Genomic DNA, 18,848 nt, shown 5'->3' with positions numbered 1-18,848 from the left:
GCGTGGGGGAGGGCTGGGATCCCGGGCTTGAGGCCGCAGGGGAGGGCGGGGCCTCGGGCCCGGGGCGAGGCCTTAAGGAGAGAGGGAGGGAGGGGCGGTGGCGGCGTCATCATGGCGGACGCGGCTTTGGACGCTGTGCGAAGGGAGTTACGGGAGTTCCCGGCTGCGGCAAGGGGTGAGTGGGGTGGCTCGTCGACCGCAGAGCAGCTACAAGATGCGGGAGGGGCCCTGGGCTTGCCGAGAACCGGGTCGCGGATCCGGGTGCGCCCTGGTTCTTCCTGGGCTACTGGCACCAGAGTGCACCGTGTTTCTTTTCCTCAAGGGGTGCGGAACCTCGTGCACGTGACTGGTGGCCGGCCCCTCTCTGATGGCGCGTGTCGCAGCCCCGTTCCCCAGCCCCCTGGGTGGGCCCTCAGCTCCCCTCCTTCCGTGTTCCCGCACTTTCGTGGCTTCTTGGGGTGACTCTTCACATTATTCCCAAGACCCGGCCCAGTCTTTACTCTGGTGGCGTTCTGTGTTTCCCACCGTCAGCCGGCACCGAATACTCGGGGCATTCTGTTGTTGCCCTTCCCATCCTTCTCTGTTGTGAAATCTTTAAGGTTTCTCCCTCTCTGAACCCCTGCTGGATCGCTTCCTTCAGGAAAAGACTCCTCCAAGCTGCGAGCACTGCAGAGCTTTGGGAGAACTGGAGGCAGCTGTACTGGAGATCCCTGGCTCTTTCCCTGCTTGTTTGTTTTTTTTTTTTTTTTTTTTTTTTTGCTCTACGCGGGCCTCTCACTGTTGTGGCCTCGCCCGTTGAGGAGCACAGGCTCCGGAAGCGCAGGTTCAGCGGCCATGGCTCACGGGCCCAGGCGCTCCGCGGCATGTGGGATCCTCCCGGACCGGGGCGCGAACCCTCGTCCCCTGCATCGGCAGGCAGACTCTCAACCACTGCGCCACCAGAGAAGCCCCCCTGCTTGGTTTTTATTTTTCTCTCTTATTCTATTTTTTTCTTTCTATTTTTAAGCAGTATCTTATCACTGAATAGTGACATGGGCACATGGTTTAAAAAACAGCAGACTCGGGGCTTCCCTGGTGGCGGGAACCTATGACTGTTCTATCTCCCTTTTTATACAAATGGTAGCTTGTTAAGCGCACTCTTCTGTACTGTGTATCATGAAAATCGTTCCATATCACTCTACTTCAGTCTTTTTCAGTCTTTTCCACCTCTGCTGTGTACTAATGCTGTAATTTATTTAATCAGCCCACTATTGGTAGGCATTTAGGCCATTTCCAGTCTATTGTTTTCAATACTGCAACCAATATTTTAAACGAATGTTTAACCAATACTTAGTAAGCTCTTCAGTGTGCCAGGCTCCATTCGGTATGTTTAGGATACATCAGCGAACAAAACAAATCTCTACCCTTGTAGAGCTTACATTCTAAGTGAGGAGACAATTAACCATAGGCACATTAAATGAGTAAATTACATAGTAGAAAAAATTGGGTTAGAAGATAAGTGCTTTGGGGTAAAAAAGTAAAGCAGAATGAGGAGGCTCGGGATGTGGGGTGGAGGGCAGGTTACAAGTTGAAATGAGAAGGTCAGGGTAGGCCTCTTCGTTAAGGCGACATCTGAGCACTGGCTTGAAGAAGGAGGGGAGCAGGGGAGCCGAGCAGACCTCTGAGAGACAAGAGCTTTCCAGGAGAGGGCACGTGGGTCAGATGCCCTATGGTGGCAGTGTGCCGGGTGTGTTCAGGGATCAGTGAGGAGGCTGGTGTGCCTGGAGCAGAGCCTTTGTGCACATGTGTGTTTTTGTTGGTTAAATTCCTAGCAGAAGAATTGTTGGACCAGAGGAATTGTTTGCATCCTTTTTGAAATTCTCACTTGGAAGCCCCAGGAGGGAATAGTGGCCATTCTCTAAAGGAAATCTATTAAACGGTGAAAAAGTAAAACTGAAATAATTACAGAAAGTACAAAGGGTTAAAAAAAAAAAAAAAAAGGCAGTGTCCACTTATTTTAAGACTCCTAATAAGAATAACGGGGAGATTTATTGAGCCCCACCGGTTGACTGCTTAGATGGGCTGGCATGACTGGGAAGGGCCCTTTGGCAGGTTCCTCGCCCTCGCTCCCTTATCTACCTGGCACGTTCCATCTTGCCTCTTGAGCCAGTGAAGGAAGCATACTTCCTTTTCAGTTTTCCGGGGTCCACCAGGGTCTTCCCACTCAGTTTCAATTTTTGATCTAAAGACATTTCACTTTCCAGCTGATGGCAAGGCCCAGATGACCGGCGTGGAGACGCGGTCATGAGAGAGAGCGTGACCTCGGAGGTGGAAATGAGTGCAGTGGCTGTTGGGATAGGATGTAGTAACCACCCACTGGGGACCAAGACATTCAGGCTAGACCGCAAGGATGAAACTAACACAGCAAAGCCGATGCCCTGTATAAAAGCCAGGAGGAAGGCATTCCAGTGTGAGTGAGCAGCAGGAACGACGTTTGGCACCACCTGAGTAGAGTGTGCGCTGACGGGCAGGCACCAGACAGGAGGAAACCAGACTGGAAAAGTAGGTTGGGCCTCATCACGGAGTGTCTTGAATGTGTGTGCCAAGGCTGACTGTATTTTGTAAAGAGCAGTGGTAAGCCGTCAAAGGACTTTTTACTAGAGGTGTGACAAGATGAGATTGTATTTTAGGAAGATGACTGGGCCAGGGTGGGGGATGCTTTGAGAAGGAGTGGAATTAAGCCAAGGAAACCAGTTAGTTCACTGCAGCAATCATCCAGCCAGGAGATTTTGGAGACTTATATTCAACCATTAAGCAAATATTTACTGAGCACCTACTGTGTGCTAGGTCCTGGGGGGGCGGTACATCAGTGAATAAGAAGCATCCCTGCCCTCATGGAGCATACATTCTAGCAAGAGAGATCGATAAACAAATGGAATAAGTAAAATATATAGTGTTAGATAGTGAGAAATGATAAAAATAAGAAGGGAAGGGGTATAAAGATTGTTGGGGGCAGGTTACAATTTTAAAAAGGGTGGCCAGAGAGGGAAGCCTCATCAAAGTGACATTTGAGGACCCAAATGAGCTAACTTTGAATGTGGTTACCAGCAGAGGAAAGGGGTGTGTGTGGCTTGAGAGACATAGGTGGTAGAATCAACAGGACTTAGAGGTAATCAGTAGGATACCAGGAATGAGAAGAAAGAGTCAAAAAGAAGAGATTTTGGGGGCTTCCCTGGTGGTGCAGTGGTTAAGAATCCGCCTGCCAATGCAGGGGACACGGGTTCGAGCCCTGGTCCAGGAAGATCCCACATGCCTCAGAGCAGCTAAGCCCGTGCACCACAACTACTGAGCCTGCACTCTAGCGCCCGCAAGCCACAGCTACTGAGCCCGCGCGCCTAGAGCCCGTGTCCTGCAACAAGAGAAGCCACCGGGATGAGAAGCCTGCGCACCGCAACAAAGAGTAGTTCCCACTCACTGCAACTAGAGAAAGCCCGAGCGTAGCAACGAAGACCCAACACAGCCAAATATAAATGAATAAATAAGTAAATGAGAAGAGATTCCTGTTAAGAGTGACACCGGGCCACTACTGACCTCTGCACAGGTGGCGCACCACACGATCTGCCCAAATACACATGGCAGCCCTGGGTGTCTGAGGATGGTGATGCTGTTCGGTAAGACCAGAAGACAGTTCAGCCCTTACTTTTCTTCCGATGGTTTTGTGTGGCAGCCTGTCTCTCCAGTTAGGTTGTAAGCTTCTTGAGATGATGCTCGAATCATCCCTTAACACCTCCCCGATGGCCCAGCCAAGTCCTCAGCACATTTTAGGTGCTCTTCAGAACCTTCGCCCACCCATTACAAGCGTTGGCCTTGGGGTCTCAGCTCTACTCATTCTGGAGCTCCCGACACTGCCTTCATGGCTGCCTTTCCTAATGGCTGCCAGGAGGCTGGCCACTCCAGAGTAGGAAAGCCAGGGGTTCCCCGTGCAGGGCCGGGTGTGGCCCCCTGGAGGGTTGGGGTTGTGTGCTGAGCAGCAGCCCGTGGCCCTGTGGACCCTTAGGGCCCATCCTGGTGTGCTTATGGGTGTTTCACACTTTCTCCTTTTAATTTCTCTCCTCATTCTTCTACTCCTGGTTGTCCAGGGTCCCTTGGTCACCTATAGGCATTGCCTGGTGACACAGTGAACTGCCCAGAGAGGGCATCTCTTATGCAGGCTGTGGGGCAGCAACTGGGTACTGTTGGCCTCAACCCCCTTCCCCCGCCTCTTTCTCTCAGAGCTCATCGTGCCTCCTGCTGTGCCCTACCTGGACAAGCCCCCGGGTCCACTCCACTTCTACCGTGACTGGGTCTGCCCCAACAGGCCCTGCATCATCCGAAATGCCCTGCAGCACTGGCCAGCCCTCCAGAAGTGGTCCCTCCCCTACCTCAGGTGGGGGCTGCCCTGGGTGCAGAGTGTGGGTGGTGCCTTGGGGCATCTGGGCTTGGACTGAATGTCCATTCCTCTAGAGCCACAGTGGGCTCCGTGGAGGTGAGTGTGGCGGTGACCCCAGATGGTTACGCGGATGCCGTGCGAGGGGACCGGTTTGTGATGCCTGCCGAGCGCCGCCTGCCCCTGAGCTGTGTGCTGGACGTGCTGGAGGGCCGAGCACAACACCCCGGGGTCCTCTACGTGCAGAAGCAGTGCTCCAACCTCCTCACCGAGCTGCCCCAGCTGTTGCCTGATCTGGAGCCCCACGTGCCCTGGGCCTCTGAGGCGCTGGGTGAGTGGAGGTGGGGCCCGGGCAGGGAAGAAGTGGGAAGGTGGGAGCCAGCCCCGCTTGCCGCTCCTCTCCCCTTGCTGATGACGGCCCACACTCCTGGCCCCACGGGGTCAGCTCCCTCAGCCTTGACTTCATTTCGATGAACTCCTGAAGATGGCTGCCCTTCCTTCTCCAGGGGACAGAGGCCTCTCGCCATGCTCATCCACCTCTGCCCCTTCTCCCTGCCGTTTTCCTGGGGCCCCTCTGCTCCCCGCCCAGGTCCTGGCCCAGCGTCACTGTGTGGTGGTAGTTCCCAGCCTGGCCTCTCCTAACTCGCCCTCTTTCCTCTGACCCACAGGAAAGATGCCTGATGCTGTGAACTTCTGGCTGGGGGAGGCAGCTGCAGTGACATCATGTAGGTGTCGGGAATACAAAGGTGGGGAGGAGGTTGTGGGGAGGGAAGGCGAGGCGGAGAGTGGACGGCTGGCCTGCAGGGAAGTCGGACTGATTGATCTCTAAGATTTCTCCTGGGATTCTGGGGCTCAGGCATTACAGAGGGCCTTCCCCAGCAGCTTGGGTGGGCGAAGGTGCCCGCGGCATTGGACGCGGGGGCCACTGTTTCTTGTAGGTCCCTAGAAAGCACTGAAGGCCAGCTAAGTCAGGGGTAGACTCAGAAGAACCCTGTTTGTGTGAATTCCCCTCCTGGTGAGTGTCAAGTCCCTGGCAGGCAGAGATCTGAGGTGCCTGAATGCCTGCCAGACTCCTCTCCTTGGCATCCCCCTGAGCCTCCTCTGACTTTGCGTGCTCTTCTGTCACACTGTAAGCTGCCTTGGGGTGCAGGGCCCCAAGTGCGAGTGTCTGCCCCCTCCTAACCCTGCCCCCTGGGCCCTCTGTGTCGGCAGTGCATAAGGACCACTATGAGAACCTCTACTGTGTGGTCTCGGGAGAGAAACACTTCCTGCTGCATCCACCCAGCGACCGGCCCTTCATCCCCTATGGTAGGGGATGCAGCCTGGAGGGGCCGGGGAGCAGGTGGCCCAAAGTAGAGGGAGGGCAGTGGGTAGCCCTGGGCGGGCTGGACCCCAGGCCTGAGGTGTGGACACAGCGTCTCCACTGCACTAGGACTCCTGGCCCTCTTGCCCCTGCACCCAGGGAACAAGTGGGAGCGCTGGGCAAGCTCCAGGCCCTTTGAGGGTGCCCATAACTTTCTCCCTCTGGCTTCAGAGCTGTACCCACCGGCAACCTACCAGCTAACTGAAGAGGGCTCATTCAAGGTGGTGGATGAAGAGGCCATGGAGAAGGTGTCTGCTTTGTTCCTGGGCCCCGGGAGCGGGGAGGCAAGGAGGCAAGGAACCTGGGCTCTGAGGAACAGGCACAAAAGAGATGGGGAGGTGGTGCTTTGCTCTGAAGAATCCCTACGTCTGGGCCTCCCAGTGCCAAGCAGGGCAGGGCCCATGGTGTTTACCTCCAGGGACAGAGCTGGAGGGCCTGGGGGCTTTGGGCCTACTCCCTGGAATCTGCTGTGTTCCCAGGTGCCTTGGATCCCACTGGACCCCTTGGCTCCAGATCTGGCCGAGTACCCCAGTTACAGTCAGGCCCAGGCCCTTCACTGCACCGTGCAGACTGGCGAGATGCTCTATCTGCCCGCCCTGTGGTTCCACCACGTCCAGCAGTCCCATGGCTGCATGGCCGGTGAGGGGCTGCCCAGCTCACCAGGGGGTGTGTGGGGAGGCTTAGATTAGAAGGGGGACCCTCGTGCTCCGGTCTCCATTCTCTCCACAGTGAATTTCTGGTACGACATGGAGTATGACCTCAAGTACAGTTACTTCCAGCTGCTCGACTCCCTCACTAAGGCCTCAGGCCTCAACTGACCGAGCCCTGGTGAACATCGCCAAGGACGACTTACGGAAAAGGCCGTGCCCCTCCTGAGCCAGTCACCTCGAGAGGCAATCTGGAGTCAGAGGTGCTGGCTGCTGGCCCAGCTGGGCTTAGGGTCAGCTTCAGAGGATCGGGAGGACCAGGAGGCGCCAGGCAGGTCTGGGTGTGGTCTCCCAGGAAGCTGGCGCACAGGTGAGGCAGCAGCCTGTTCTGGAAGAGGAGTGGGGTTCAGGTGCGGCACCGCCTCTCACCAGCGCTGTGACCTTGGGCGAGTTACTGCCTCACAGCCTCAGTGTGCTGTCTGTAAAACAGAGATAACGATCGTCCCTACCTCATGGCGTGTTGGGGATGGTATCTGTAAGGATGGCACCGGTCTGGCGCAGAGAAAGCGTTCAATAAAAGGCGGCTATGATTCACGTATGTGCTAAGGCTCCCTCATGGTTGCTTTCTGTGGTCTGGTGAGGGCTGGAAGGTTCAGGTAAACATTTCAGGGTGACCCTGCTTGGGGATGAGGGCTGGGTCCAGGCCGGGGCCTGAGGAGATCTCTGCAGCCGAGACCTCTCTGTCCCCGGCCGCTGTCACAGCCTCTCTGGGGCAAGCAGGCCGACCTCAGCCTTGTTGTCACTCTGTGGCACGGAGCTCGTTGACAGAGGGCTTGTAAAGTTCCCGCTAGCTTCGCTCTGGCCTTGTTTGCTCTCCACCTTCAGCTCCACGGCAGCTGGTGGGGTCTTGTTGCCTAGGGGTTGCCCTTGTTTCCCTCACAGCAGGCACAGATAGGAGGGGACAGAAACCCCTGTCCCTCGTGGGTCTCTGCACTCGCTGTCCCCACCCCGCCCCCTTGCCCCAACCTGGCCCTGGGGACGGAAGAGCCCCCTTCCCCGGCTGCCACCCAGCACCCAGCTCCAAGGTGGAGGCAGCCCGGCACGTGGCTTTGAAGGGCTGTTTCACAGAACAAGCCACAGCCCTGCCGGCTCACGCTGGGGCCCGGGGCCCTCCCCTCAGGTTGGCCAAGCACTTCAGTGAAGACCGGGCGGTTCTGTCATGTTGGCACCAGGAGGCTGTGGAAGGCCCTGGGGCTGGGGACGCGGCTCGCGGGTTTGCTGCCGCTCTGGGGCCCGCTCCCTGCCTTCCAGACCTCCGCAGCCCCTTCAGCCGCAACCCCAGCCAGACCCCCGCGGCCTCTTGCTCAGCCGCTGACGGCAAGCTCTCCTGGGGGCCCCTCCTCGAGGTCCAGGCAGGGAGAGCAGGGCTGTGGGGCCCAGTGGGCGGTGGCTGGAGAGGATGGGTCTGTGGGGGTGCTGAGCCCTCATCACGAGGGTGTCAGTGGCTCTGTGTGGGCTTAAGGTGTCTCATCTCCTGGATGGGCGGCTGGTCCAGGAGTGGGTGTGGGGTTTGGGTGGAGCTGAAGCAGTGGGCAGGAACCAGGGAGGAGCTCGAGGCCTGCTGGGACATCCCTGGCTCTCGGTGAGAAAGCTGACCGTCCTCAGTCCTGCAGGTGCTGCCCGCCATTCCTTCCTCCCGAGGACTCTCTGCCTCATGGCTCTGGTAAGACCTGCTAGGGCACTGGTCCCTGCGGGGTCTGGTTAATGCTGTTTCTTGAGGGAGCTATGGGCTTCTCCAGGTGTTTGCCGGCCTTGGACAGGGCCGGGGAGCAGAAGCCAGGGAAGAGGCAGGGTCTTGGGAAGGAGGATCATTCTGTGTTTTTCCTGCCCTAGAAATGGGCTCTAGGCAGAGCTCCCTGGCACCATGGATTTGGGCCCTGAGAACTCAGGCTCCCAGCTGCTGTCCTGGGGCCCCAGAGGAAATGGCCGCTGCTGTGTTCTTTCTGACTCAGTTGCTTAGGGCGTGATGGATGAGCTTTTCCAGCTTTGCCCCTGGACTCCGTTCCATCAGGGCCCTTCTATTCACACCCCCTTTGCTGCCCAGGGGTCCTCTCTGCCACCCAAGACCAGCCTCAAGGCTGCTTAGTAAAGGGGAGCCAGGGTTGTGGGGTGGAAAGAGTAAGGACATACTGTACCAGGAACTGGAAGCAGGTAGGTGTGGGAGTGGAGAGCACAAGTCGAGCTAGCCTGCTCCGATCCTGGCCCTGGGTCTTGGGCGAGCAACTACTTAGCCTTTCTGTGCCTCTGTTTCCTTGTGGGGTTGGTCATAATAAGTAGTCCTCATGCATAGGGTGGTTGTATGATTAAGTCGAGTTAATCTACATGAAGCCCTTGGACCAGAACCGGTGCAGCATGTTGTGTAAGTGTAGGCAGGCGTCATCAGGAGATACCACGGCCGCCTTTTGGCTCAGGACTCTGGTGGGTGGAGGACAGGCCTGTGGCTGGGCAGGGCTGGTCCTTTTGGTTCAGGACTAGGCCTCAAGGTGTCACCCCAGCGTCCCCTTTGGGCCCATCAGCCTGTAGTAAGCCTGCTTCTCTCTCTCTTCTCTGCAGGCAAAGGTGCCTGGGACCTGCTTGCTCACCATTCATGTCCTGCAGGCCCGTGGCCTGCCCTCCAAGGACCTAGGTGAGTGCTGGGCCCAGAGAGGGCAGTGGTTCTGCAGCTGGCTTCAGAGTGGGGCAGGACAGTGGGAAGAGATGCAAGTAGGGCTGGGCGTGCGGCGGGTCCCAGAGAGGGTGCTGAGAGGAGGTAGTGGATGGAACATCGAGGTCAGGCCTGCACCTCCTGTCTCCCGACCCAACCCCATTCCCTGGGTCTCTAGGTCTCCTGGGGCTGCCTATGATGGAAGGACGTGGGCTCTGGGCAGCTGGGCTGCGAAGGGCTCTTGGCCAGCACCGGGCGCTCCTTCTTCCTTCCCACAGTGACCCCCTCTGACTGCTACGTGACTCTGTGGCTGCCCTCGGCCTCCAGCCACCAGTTCCAGACGCGCGTGGTCAAGAACAGCAGAAACCCCATCTGGAATCAGAGCTTTCACTTCCGAATCCACACCCAGCTCAAGGTGGGCAGGCATCAGCCTGGCCCTGCTCCCTGACCCACCCCTGTCCCACCCCTTCTTCCTGCAGCCCCCTTACTCTGTTCCCCTTTCAGAACATCGTGCAGTTCAAAGTCTTTGACCAGGACCTTCTGACCAAGGATGACCCTCTGTTGTTGGTGCTGTTTGACGTGGGGACTTTGCGGGCTGGGGAGTCCCGGCGTGAGAGCTTCTCACTGAACCCTCAGGCAAGGCTGTGTGCAGGCAGCGGAGGGCTTCAGCTGTGGGGAGGGGATGCTTTGGAGGGTGGCCAGGTACATGGCTTTCTTCTCCAGTGAGTGGTCCAGGCTTCCCTGGCATCCCAGAGGCCTCTGTCAGCGAGGAGCTACTGTCCACCAAAGAGCGGTCCTGTCCCCGACCCTCTGTCTTGTCCCCTAAGCCAAGGGCAGCTTTCTTGGAGCAGTCCAGGGAAGGTGGACAGTGGCTCTCCTCACCACTGGGACCGCAGCTGCCTAGGTTTCTGGGTTGGGACTTACACACACATGTACTCCTCACCGTTTCTAACTTGCTTCTTTCTCTCTACAGGGTAAGGAGCAGCTGGAAGTTGAATTTCGGCTGCAGAATCTGTAAGTCGGGCCATGGGGCAGTTCCCGGGTGGGAGTGATTCCTTCTGGGAAGGAGAGAGCCCAGCGCACCCAGAGCTGACACCCTTCCCTGGGAGGCATCAGGGGTGGAGGAGGAAAGCCCAGACCTCCTTGGGGGATGGGAACCTGGATTCTCGGTAAGGGTCACTGGGGGCTCTTTCCAGGACCGACTGTGCTGAGCGCCTCATCAGTAATGGCATCCTGGTGGTGAGTCTGGAACCCCTCCCTCGTGCCCTGTGCTCACCCTTCTCCCTGGGCCTGAAGCTTGGGCCCACCACGGGGGTCGGGTAGCGCTGTTGCTGGTGGGGGGGTGGGGGCGGGAGCGGCTGGGATTTTAGTTCCAGAGGCTACAATCCCAAGCAAATGTTTGGTGACTCAGGGCCAAGGTAAAAAGGTGCTGAGGAGCAAGAACCAGGGTGTCGGGAGGGTGGCATCTCCAGCAGGGGAGGGGCTCGAGTCTGAGGGGCTCTCTTAATGACCTAGGCCCGGGAACTCTCCTGCTTGTGTGTTCAACTGGAGAAGGCCGGGGGCCAGCAGGGTGAGTCCCCGAACCACTGGGATAGCTGCCGTCTCTCAGCCCTTGTCTTCCCCTTTCTAAGGGGACCCTGGAGGGAACCTTGCACTAGCTGCCCCCAGCTCTCAGCCAAGAGTAGGAGTGAGGGGACGAATCCATGCTGGGGCTTTTCCCTTTAGTCCTCAGAGGGGCTGTGGTGGGACCCCATCTCCCAGCCTAGGTCTGAGCCAGACCTCCATCTCAGTGGGCGGGGGGGGGTGCCCTGTCCCCCAGGCCCCTTATGCAAGACAGGGGCCTCTGTGGGCTGAGATCCCATTCCCAGCCTCTCTGCCCTGGTTCCTCTTTCCAGGGTCGGAGGGCAGAGTTCAGCTCGCGGTTCCCGGGTCCTGTGAGGGTCCGCAGGAGGCCTCCGTGGGCGCCGGCTCCTTCGGCTTCCGTTGGCCGGCCTGCTGGGAGCCGGAGCTGAGTGTTCACCCGCAGGTAGTGGGACGTCCCGGGTGCTGAGGCCCACAGAGCTCTCCACCCTGCTTCCCTTGGCACCTCCTGCCAGCCTGTTCCTCTGCTCACCCCAAGCCCCCTCCCCATCACTCCCTGGCAGTGTCAGGCATCCTGGGAAGTGTGGGGTTGACCTCAGCCTCCTGTCCCCCTTCCGGCTACTCTCTGTCACTCCCGGGGCAATTGGTGAGGCTTTGCTGGAATGGAAGGGTGGAGATTCTTAGGTCCTCTTCATCCTTCCTGCAGGATGAGCCCCAAGAGCAGCTGAAGGTGCCTCTGAGGGCACTGCCCTCTGACCAGGTGGTGAGACGTGTCTTCCCTACATCCCAGGCACTGGTCACCCAGAGGAAGAAAGCCAGATGTGCACGGGTGGGGTGGGCCCAGGCCCCAGGCCTTGAAGGGCTGGCCTGCTTCTCTAGCGGCTTCTGTCTTTGGGCCAGGCCGTGGACAAATGCCAGGCCAGGCTCTGGGGAGAGGGGTCCTCTGAGCATCCCTGTCTTCAGGCCTCAGGCCTGGCCCCTGTGGAGATGGCTGGGGCCTAAGGGAGCATGGGTCTGTCATGGGACATGGCTTAGGCTGGGTTGAAGGAAACGGGGTGTCCCATCTTTGTGACTGGAGGCTTCATGGTTTTCAGGAGCCCCTGATGAAGGTGGAGCTGAAAAAAGAAGAAGGGTGAGAGACCGGCTGGGCACTGGGAAAGGTCACGGGGGACAGCAGCGGGCACTCAGCCTGGAGGAATGAGCAGGCACGGGGCGGCCCCTAGCAGGCTCGGCCACCGTGAATCCTCTCTGAGATGCTCAGGGGTTTGCTCCCAGGGTGGGGCCTGAGGTGCTGGAGCCTTGGCAGATGAAGGCTCTTCCTGTTAACTTTTTACATGCATTCCTGGTTCAGTCAGAGGGGTGTGTATCTAGCCCAGTGCCTGGCACTTGGGAGGCCCTTGATAAATGTTTGGTTGGAAAAGCAGATGGAAGGTGGAACAGTGGTTAGAGGCACAGAGGGGGCAAGGAAACCAAGAGGAGTGCAGTCGCGCCCCTTCAGGGCCTCAGTTACCCCTCAGGAGATGGGAGGAGCCGCCTACACTGGCCCTGCACATGCCTGGGGGACTAGCTCCCCACCATGAAGAGGCGGGAGCACCATTCCTGTCCCCTTTAGAGTCATTTTTGGGTGAGGGAGGGAGGGAGGCTGAGAGGAGGAAGTGGATCGATGGCGTTGGGTCCCCCCCTGGAGCCTCTTCAGTCACCGCTTTCCTGGTCCTGTGAATCCGCTGTGCTGCTTCCCCAAGGGTGTCCCCGCCAGGGTCTGGGTTCACCTTCTCCCCCTCACGTCCACACATCACACGTCAGTGAGGACACAGGAGCTGGGGCGAGGGTTGGGGAGAGAAGAGGAGAGGAGAGAAGGGTGGCGGCTGGCTTCCCGGGGCAGGCAGGCCGGCCCGCTTCTCTTTCTCCGATGAGGCCGGGAGCTGCCTCATGGTCCCTTCTTTCCCACCCAGACCGAGAGAGCTGGCGGTGCGGCTGGACTGCGGGCCCTGTGCCGAGGAGCGGGCCTTCCTGAGCAGGAGGAAGCAGGTGGTGGCCAAGGCCCTGAAGCAGGCCCTGCAGCTGGATGGAGACCTGCAGGAGGATGAGGTCTGGGGACTGGGCTGGATTGGGTGGGCGTCCTCGGGTTCAGTGCTGGATGCTGGGACTGGTTGTGCCCTAACCAGACTAGAACTGGTGCTGAGCCAGCCTTGGACCCTGCTCTGCTTCCCTCTCCCTTGCTGTTGTCAGGAGCTTGATCACATCAGATGCAGAGCGGTGCATGAGGCCTGGGGCATCTCCTAGGGATTCCACCTCTCTAGAAAGAGGGAGAGAGGTGGTCCTGGGGCTTCAAGAAAGCAATCCCCAGACTCCTTAGGGGCTAGAGGTGAGGAGATGAGGCTTGGAACTTGTCCATTTCTCTGGGAGTTCTTAAAAACCAGACAAGCCTGACCCTTGGAAGGCTACTTCCGACTAGACCTTCCTCAGCAGACCTGACTAGAACTGGTCCCAAGAGCCCTGATCAGATCTTGACTAGCCTTAGCTGTGGGTGAGCTGAGTGGGCACTGTGGCTTGCTACCTCTTCTACCTGTGGCTTGGCCTTCCCCTTCCCTAAGGCCTCTCCAAGCCTGGCTGTTCTCTCTTCCAGATCCCAGTGGTAGCTGTTGCGGCCACTGGTGGTGGGATCCGGGCCATGACTTCCCTGTATGGGCAGCTGGCTGGCCTAAAGGAGCTGGGCCTCTTGGATTGCATCTCCTACATCACAGGGGCCTCGGGCTCCACCTGGTGAGCTTGAGCGTAGGAGCCTGGGGGTGGCTAGTTGGGTTGTGATAGGAGGGTGTGGTGGTAAGGCTCTCTCAGACTCCACCGGCCTCTCTGACCAAACTGGAAGGGGTGGGAGAATGCACGTGCCAGGGAGAAAGGTGCTCAAGGGGACCCTGGAAGGTGTCTTTTGGGCCATTGTCCTAGCAGAGAGAGTGAGCCCAAGGCATGTGATGGGGGTCCTTGAGTGACAATCCCCCTGGCTTTGGCTTTTCCCAGGGCTTTGGCCAACCTCTATGAGGACCCAGAGTGGTCTCAGAAGGACCTGGTAGGGCCCATCGAGTCACTGAAGACGCAGGTGACCAAGAGCAAGCTGGGCGTGGTGGCCCCCAGCCAGCTGTGGCGGTACCGGCAGGAGCTGGCTGAACGTGCACACCTGGGCCACCCACCCTGCTTCACCACCCTGTGGGCCCTCATCAACGAGGCGCTGTTGCATGACGAGGTGTGGGGAGGGGGGCAGCCAAAGCCAGGGCGAGGTCCAGACATGGGGAGCGGCCCTGGGCCGCAGGGGCTGTAAAAGGCCCCAAGAAGCCCTGGCTTTCTCACCCTACCTTCCCTCAGCCTCACGACCACAAACTCTCAGACCAGCGGGAGGCCCTGAGCCGTGGCCAGAACCCTCTGCCCATCTACTGTGCTCTCAACACCAAAGAACGGAACCTGACTACTTTTGAATTTGGGGGTGAGTAGCTCCAGAACCGTGACCTGTGCTCTCACAGTTGTTGGGGTGACAGGGTGACAGGTAGCCAGGCCTGTGTGTGAAGGTGGGTGTTAACACACCCCCTTTTCTGGGCCAGGTCCCGTGCTTTCCAGAGCCTGTCATCCTATCCGAGTCACTCAGGCTTTGGGATGGGGGCAAGGGCCGTGGGTCCCACGCTCAGGGTGCCAGCAACAAGGCTGAGCCTCCTGACCACGAGGTTGCCCGACACGGGGCCCATGGTGGGTGCCTTGGTGCCCGGGGGGCCTCAGGCCGTGGGCCCCGTGGTGAGGCTGTGTGGCTCTTCACAGAGTGGTGCGAGTTCTCCCCCTATGAGGTCGGCTTTCCCAAGTACGGCGCCTTCATCCCCTCTGAGCTCTTCGGCTCCGAGTTCTTCATGGGGCGCCTGACAAAGCGGCTTCCTGAGTCCCGCATCTGCTTCCTGGAAGGTGAGCGGGTCTGGGAGGTGGGAGAAGCTAGGGTTGTGGGGAGAAGGGGCCTGGGCGCGGTGGTGGGCTCGACTGTCCCAGCTCCGTCACTGAGACATTTCCTGGTCTCAGATGGGCCGTGGGGAAGGGTGTGGTGAGGTGGGGGACTCTCTCCCACTCGGATCTCCTCCTCAGGCATCTGGAGCAACGTGTACGCAGCCAACCTCCAGGACAGCTTGTATTGGTCCTCCGAGCCCAGCCAGTTCTGGGACCGCTGGGCACAGGCTCAGGCCAGCCTGGGTAGGCGCCCGGGCTCTTCTCCAGGAAGGATGGGAGAGGCAGCCAGTGGGGCTGTATTTGGGGAGCGTGGGGTGGCTCTCTCCTCCTTTGTGAGTCCACAGAGGCTGGAATAAAGGGTCCCCATTTCCCCCGTCCTTGACTGCAGACAAGGAGCAGGTCCCCCTTCTCAATATAGAAGAGCCTCCCACAGTGGCCAGCAGGATAGCTGAGTTCTTCACTGACCTTCTGACATGGCGTCCACTTGCCCAGGCCACCCACAATTTCCTCCGTGGCCTCTCTTTCCACAAGGACTATTTCCAGCATCCTCACTTCTCTGCCTGGAAAGGTATTGCTTTTCTCCCCGGCTCCTAGCTCCCCAAACTCTTCCCATGGCCACCTAAGCCTTGGGTCCCTGGTCCAGACATCTGCACTGTCCAATCCCTTGGCCCCAATTCGTTTGAGTTCAGTTCTCTGCATGGCTTGGAGCGGGAGCGCCTTTTCCTCTCCTTACGTTGGGGTCAGGGCCCATCTGTGGAGCCTCGGGAGTTGAGGTGCTGCTTTGGCAGGAGAGGGCAGGAGCCGGATGGCAGAGCCTCCTTCTAAAGCAGCAAGGAGCTGGCATTAGGCTGGAGGGCTGGTGCCTTTAGCACCAGTGACAGCTGCTCTCCACCCGATCCCCCCCCCCCGCCCACCTTTCCAGCCACCAAACTGGATGGCCTCCCCAACCAGCTGACACCTGCAGAACCCTTCCTTTGCCTGTTGGATGTTGGCTACTTTGTCAACACCAGCTGCCCACCCCTCCTGCGGCCCACACGGGACGTGGACCTCATCCTGTCGCTGGATTACAACCTCCATGGAGCCTTTCAGGTGGGCATCGGGCAGGCTTGGGGGGGCGAGCAATGCCAGGCCTGGCCTCAGCTGGCCCGACATTCCTGACTCTGGAGAGATCCGCTTTGGAGTCTGGTTTCTGGGACAGCTTCCCTTAGGGGCCGTGATAGCGATGCTGTGAATGAAAGGCTGTGGATTCTGTGAACTCTCCCCCAGGGGAACTTACTCTGCTCAGAAAGTTGGCGTGATGGGAAGCTGGCAGTGTTTTAAAATGTATTTTATTTTAAACGTACCTGCACCCTGTTTGGTCCTGAACCCCTGGGACTCCTTGCTTTGAGTTTCTGTGTTGGTTCCGGGAAGGATTTTGTCTCCCAGTTGCAGAACCTGGGAGTTGTTAGCAGCCCGGCTCCGTTGACACCAAAGGGGCTGCCATAGAAGGGCTGCCAGGTTTAGAACATTGACCAAGCCTGGCCTGTTGGGTCCACCAGCGTCTGGCTTGGCATCTGGGCACTCAGTCCCGCGTCTTAACAGACCTCCACGTTCAGTCAGTCCAGCGTGGAGGACACTGGGAGCCCATGGGCCCATCCCGCTGATGCCTCTTCTGCCCACCCTGCAGCAGCTGCAGATCCTGGATCGGTTCTGCCAGGAGCAGGGCCTCCCATTCCCGTCCATCTCACCCAGCCCCGAGGAGCAGCGCCAGCCCCGGGAGTGCCACCTCTTCTCGGACCCTGCCCGCCCTGACGCCCCTGCTGTGCTGCACTTCCCGCTGGCCAACGCCTCCTTCCGGGAGTACTCAGCCCCAGGTGAGCCACCATCCTCTGGAGCCCTCCTCTATCCTCCACCCAGGTGACCCCAAACCCGCCCTCCATCCCCAGTGAGGTTGCCTCCCATGGCCGGCCTGCACTCTCTCCACAGGGGTCCGGCGGACGGCCGAGGCGCAGGAGGCCGGGGAGGTGAACCTGTCTTCATCCGACTCCCCCTACCACTACTTGAAGGTGACTTACAGCCGGGAGGACACGGACAAGCTGCTCCGCCTGACGCATTACAACATCTGCAACAACCAGGAGCAGCTGCTGGAGGCCCTGCGTGAGGCCGTGCGGCGGCGCAAGCAGCGCCGGGCCGAGTGATGGGCGGGAGGGTGCCACGCCCCAGCCCCACGGCCCCTGACTTTTTCAGGCTCCCTTCTTGGCCGCCTTGCTGCTCCGGTTGAGTTGGGGTGGAGACCATCATCACCAAGTTCAGAGCCTCTGGCAGTTTGGACGGCCCAGTTGTGGTCGCCAGCCCTCTGAGGGGCTCACGAAGGTGCCCAGCACCACCCAGACGTGGCACTGATGCCACCAGCACCCCTGCCACGGACACCCTGGGGTAGTTTGAGGGTTTTAAACAGGGGCTGGGGCCTCGTCTCCATGATGTGGCAGCGGGGGTAAGTGGGGCAGTCTGGGCCAGATTTGTGTACGTACCCAAAACCCCGTGACCTGAGTGTCCTTTCCCTTCCTTGCTACCTTGAGTAGCTGTACAGAGTGAAAGTAGAGCATTTTATGTATTACAGAGGCCCGTACAAACGTGAGGCATTATGGAGATTACTGTCATTGCTTCCAAGAAGGGACAGGTCATCCCACCTCTTGGTTACCCAGGGCAAGGACTGGTTTAGGAAACAAAACCTCTCCCCAGGCACCTTATAGAGCTGGCAAGTCAGCCTGGGCTTCCCCTGAAGAGCAGGCTGTGAGCTCATGGCAGTGTCTACTCCACTCCGGCCCACTCTCTCCAAGCAGAGAGGTGGCCAGTTTAGCCTGGGGGGGTGGGTCTTGCTGCTGCAGCCCTGGCCCTGCCCAGGTGACTTGCAGGCAGTGACAGCCAGCACCCCTGTCTTCCTCACCCAGGGACTCAGGCAAAGGGCTGCTTCCTGTCCCATGACTGATAGGGGTGGGCCAGACCTGGGATCAGATGCGCCAAAGACAGACCAGTGCTAACGGCGTGACTTCAGCAAGCTCGGACCTTGGTGGGGCCTGTCTCCTAACCGTCTATTCCAGATGTTGGTCCCAGGGGTCTGATAGCTGGGTCTCCTGGTCCCCTTGAGGGTGTCCTCGCTTGTAGCCCTGAGGTTTGGTGCCACCTGCAGGTTCGCTTCAGGGCCCAGACCTGTTGGGAGAACAGAGAGGTGGAGTGAATTTAGGGGCTAGCTTCCCCAGAATCTTCTCCAAGCACTGGTGCCCCAGGCCTCTGCACCTCCTCCTAACATTGATGTGGGGTGTGGCTACTGGGAGGCAGCTGCAGGAGGGACCATGATGTGCGGGGGGCATGGGAGATGACTGGTTCCCATGATGCAACTCACTACCTCTGTTCCCTGGGCATGCGGCTGGAGGCACAGAGCAGAAGACAGGGCTGCTCTGATGACCTTAGAAGCCACCATGTCCTGGATAAGGCCTGTTGACTCAGCACATCATCTGAGTCATAAATTGGAAGCTGTAGGTCCTGCAGGAGTGGATAATTATACCAGACACCACGACTGGCTGCCACCCCTGCTGTGATGTGATTCCTCAGGCACAAGGCTGTGTGTGGAGTCTGTGTACTGTGTCACTGGGTGTAGGTCTGTTCTGTGTGTGAACCTGTGTGTGGGTCTTGGGGTCTACGGGTGTGTGTCTGGGTGACATCCTGTCTTCCGGGCTCTCTGGGATAGTAAGGCTCCTCCCCTTGCCCCCTGGAGCAGGGACCTAGTCCTTGGACTGGGGAAAAGCTGGGAGGGTGGGGACAGGAGCAAGGGTGCAGGAGGGGCCTGGCATCCTTGCAAGCAGTGCTGCATCTTGGAGAGAGGAAGGACAGGAGAGCAAGGAGGGGGAGAGTGTGTGGGCGCCCGGGAGGCTTCCTGGTGTGTGCAAAGGGAAGCCGGGTACACTCACCGTGGGTCTGGCCTGAGCAAGACAGCCAGCGGGAGCCTCGTGCAGTTTCCTCTGCGGGAGCCCACGGGCCAAGGGTGGCTGTCGGCGCAGTCGTGTCTCCCTTGGCGAGGAGGGTGGGGGCAGCCGGGGAACCTGGGGGGAAAGGGAGCCTCAGGTCTGGACTCTGTTGTCACTGCTGAGACCGTGACAGGGTGGGGGCGGCCCCACACCTGAGCAGTGTAGT

General features: G+C 58.9%; 1 protein-coding gene and 1 long non-coding RNA gene across 5 annotated transcripts; one reads left to right on the top strand and one right to left on the bottom strand.

Moving 5' to 3' along the window:
• Positions 1-77: 77 nt before the first annotated feature.
• Positions 78-17,295, top strand: PLA2G4B (phospholipase A2 group IVB). 2 transcript variants are annotated; one of them, XM_089905275.1, is made up of 25 exons: positions 88-175; positions 4,252-4,405; positions 4,483-4,736; positions 5,074-5,130; positions 5,618-5,713; positions 5,940-6,016; positions 9,029-9,101; positions 9,398-9,534; positions 9,624-9,755; positions 10,093-10,133; positions 10,316-10,358; positions 10,635-10,689; positions 11,015-11,145; positions 11,407-11,490; positions 11,795-11,832; positions 12,653-12,788; positions 13,327-13,463; positions 13,719-13,941; positions 14,061-14,178; positions 14,505-14,642; positions 14,817-14,921; positions 15,067-15,246; positions 15,601-15,767; positions 16,345-16,531; positions 16,644-17,295. In XM_089905275.1, exons 1-25 carry the CDS (start codon positions 112-114, stop codon positions 16,853-16,855), a joined length of 3,039 nt encoding a protein of 1,012 aa, XP_089761401.1. In that variant the 5' UTR covers positions 88-111; the 3' UTR covers positions 16,856-17,295. The 2 variants fall into 2 exon arrangements, 1 of the variants encoding a protein (XP_089761401.1); XR_016391472.1 differs by lacking the exons at positions 9,398-9,534; positions 9,624-9,755; positions 10,093-10,133; ... (13 more) ...; positions 16,345-16,531; positions 16,644-17,295 and adding exons at positions 6,248-6,407; positions 6,498-6,785; positions 8,081-8,138 and having other exon boundaries at positions 78-175; positions 9,029-9,106.
• On the bottom strand, positions 727-9,036 carry LOC149750216 (uncharacterized). Of its 3 annotated transcripts, none has more exons than XR_016391475.1 (2): positions 6,622-9,036; positions 727-6,076 (listed from the first exon to the last, which is right to left on the bottom strand). It is a non-coding gene; the product is annotated as an uncharacterized LOC149750216 (long non-coding RNA). The 3 variants fall into 3 exon arrangements; XR_016391478.1 differs by having other exon boundaries at positions 727-1,932; XR_016391476.1 differs by having other exon boundaries at positions 727-1,908.
• Positions 17,296-18,848: the final 1,553 nt, after the last annotated feature.

Source organism: Delphinapterus leucas, chromosome 2 (assembly GCF_059928025.1).
Source record: "Delphinapterus leucas isolate spDelLeu-1000000601 "Yukka" chromosome 2, BTC_Dleu_Yukka2, whole genome shotgun sequence".
Classification (NCBI taxonomy): Eukaryota; Metazoa; Chordata; class Mammalia; order Artiodactyla; family Monodontidae; genus Delphinapterus; species Delphinapterus leucas.
This window is presented reverse-complemented; position numbering and strand designations above follow the sequence as displayed.

What these genes read in the sequence shown, in the direction of transcription:
- PLA2G4B (XM_089905275.1), top strand. Translation starts at nt 112, where the DNA reads ATGGCGGACGCGGCTTTGGACGCTGTGCGAAGGGAGTTACGGGAGTTC. An exon ending in GCTTCTCACTGAACCCTCAG is followed by an intron (nt 9,756 to 10,092) that starts GCAAGGCTGTGT and finishes TTCTCTCTACAG; the next exon opens with GGTAAGGAGCAGCTGGAAGT. An exon ending in AGCTGAGTGTTCACCCGCAG is followed by an intron (nt 11,146 to 11,406) that starts GTAGTGGGACGT and finishes TCCTTCCTGCAG; the next exon opens with GATGAGCCCCAAGAGCAGCT.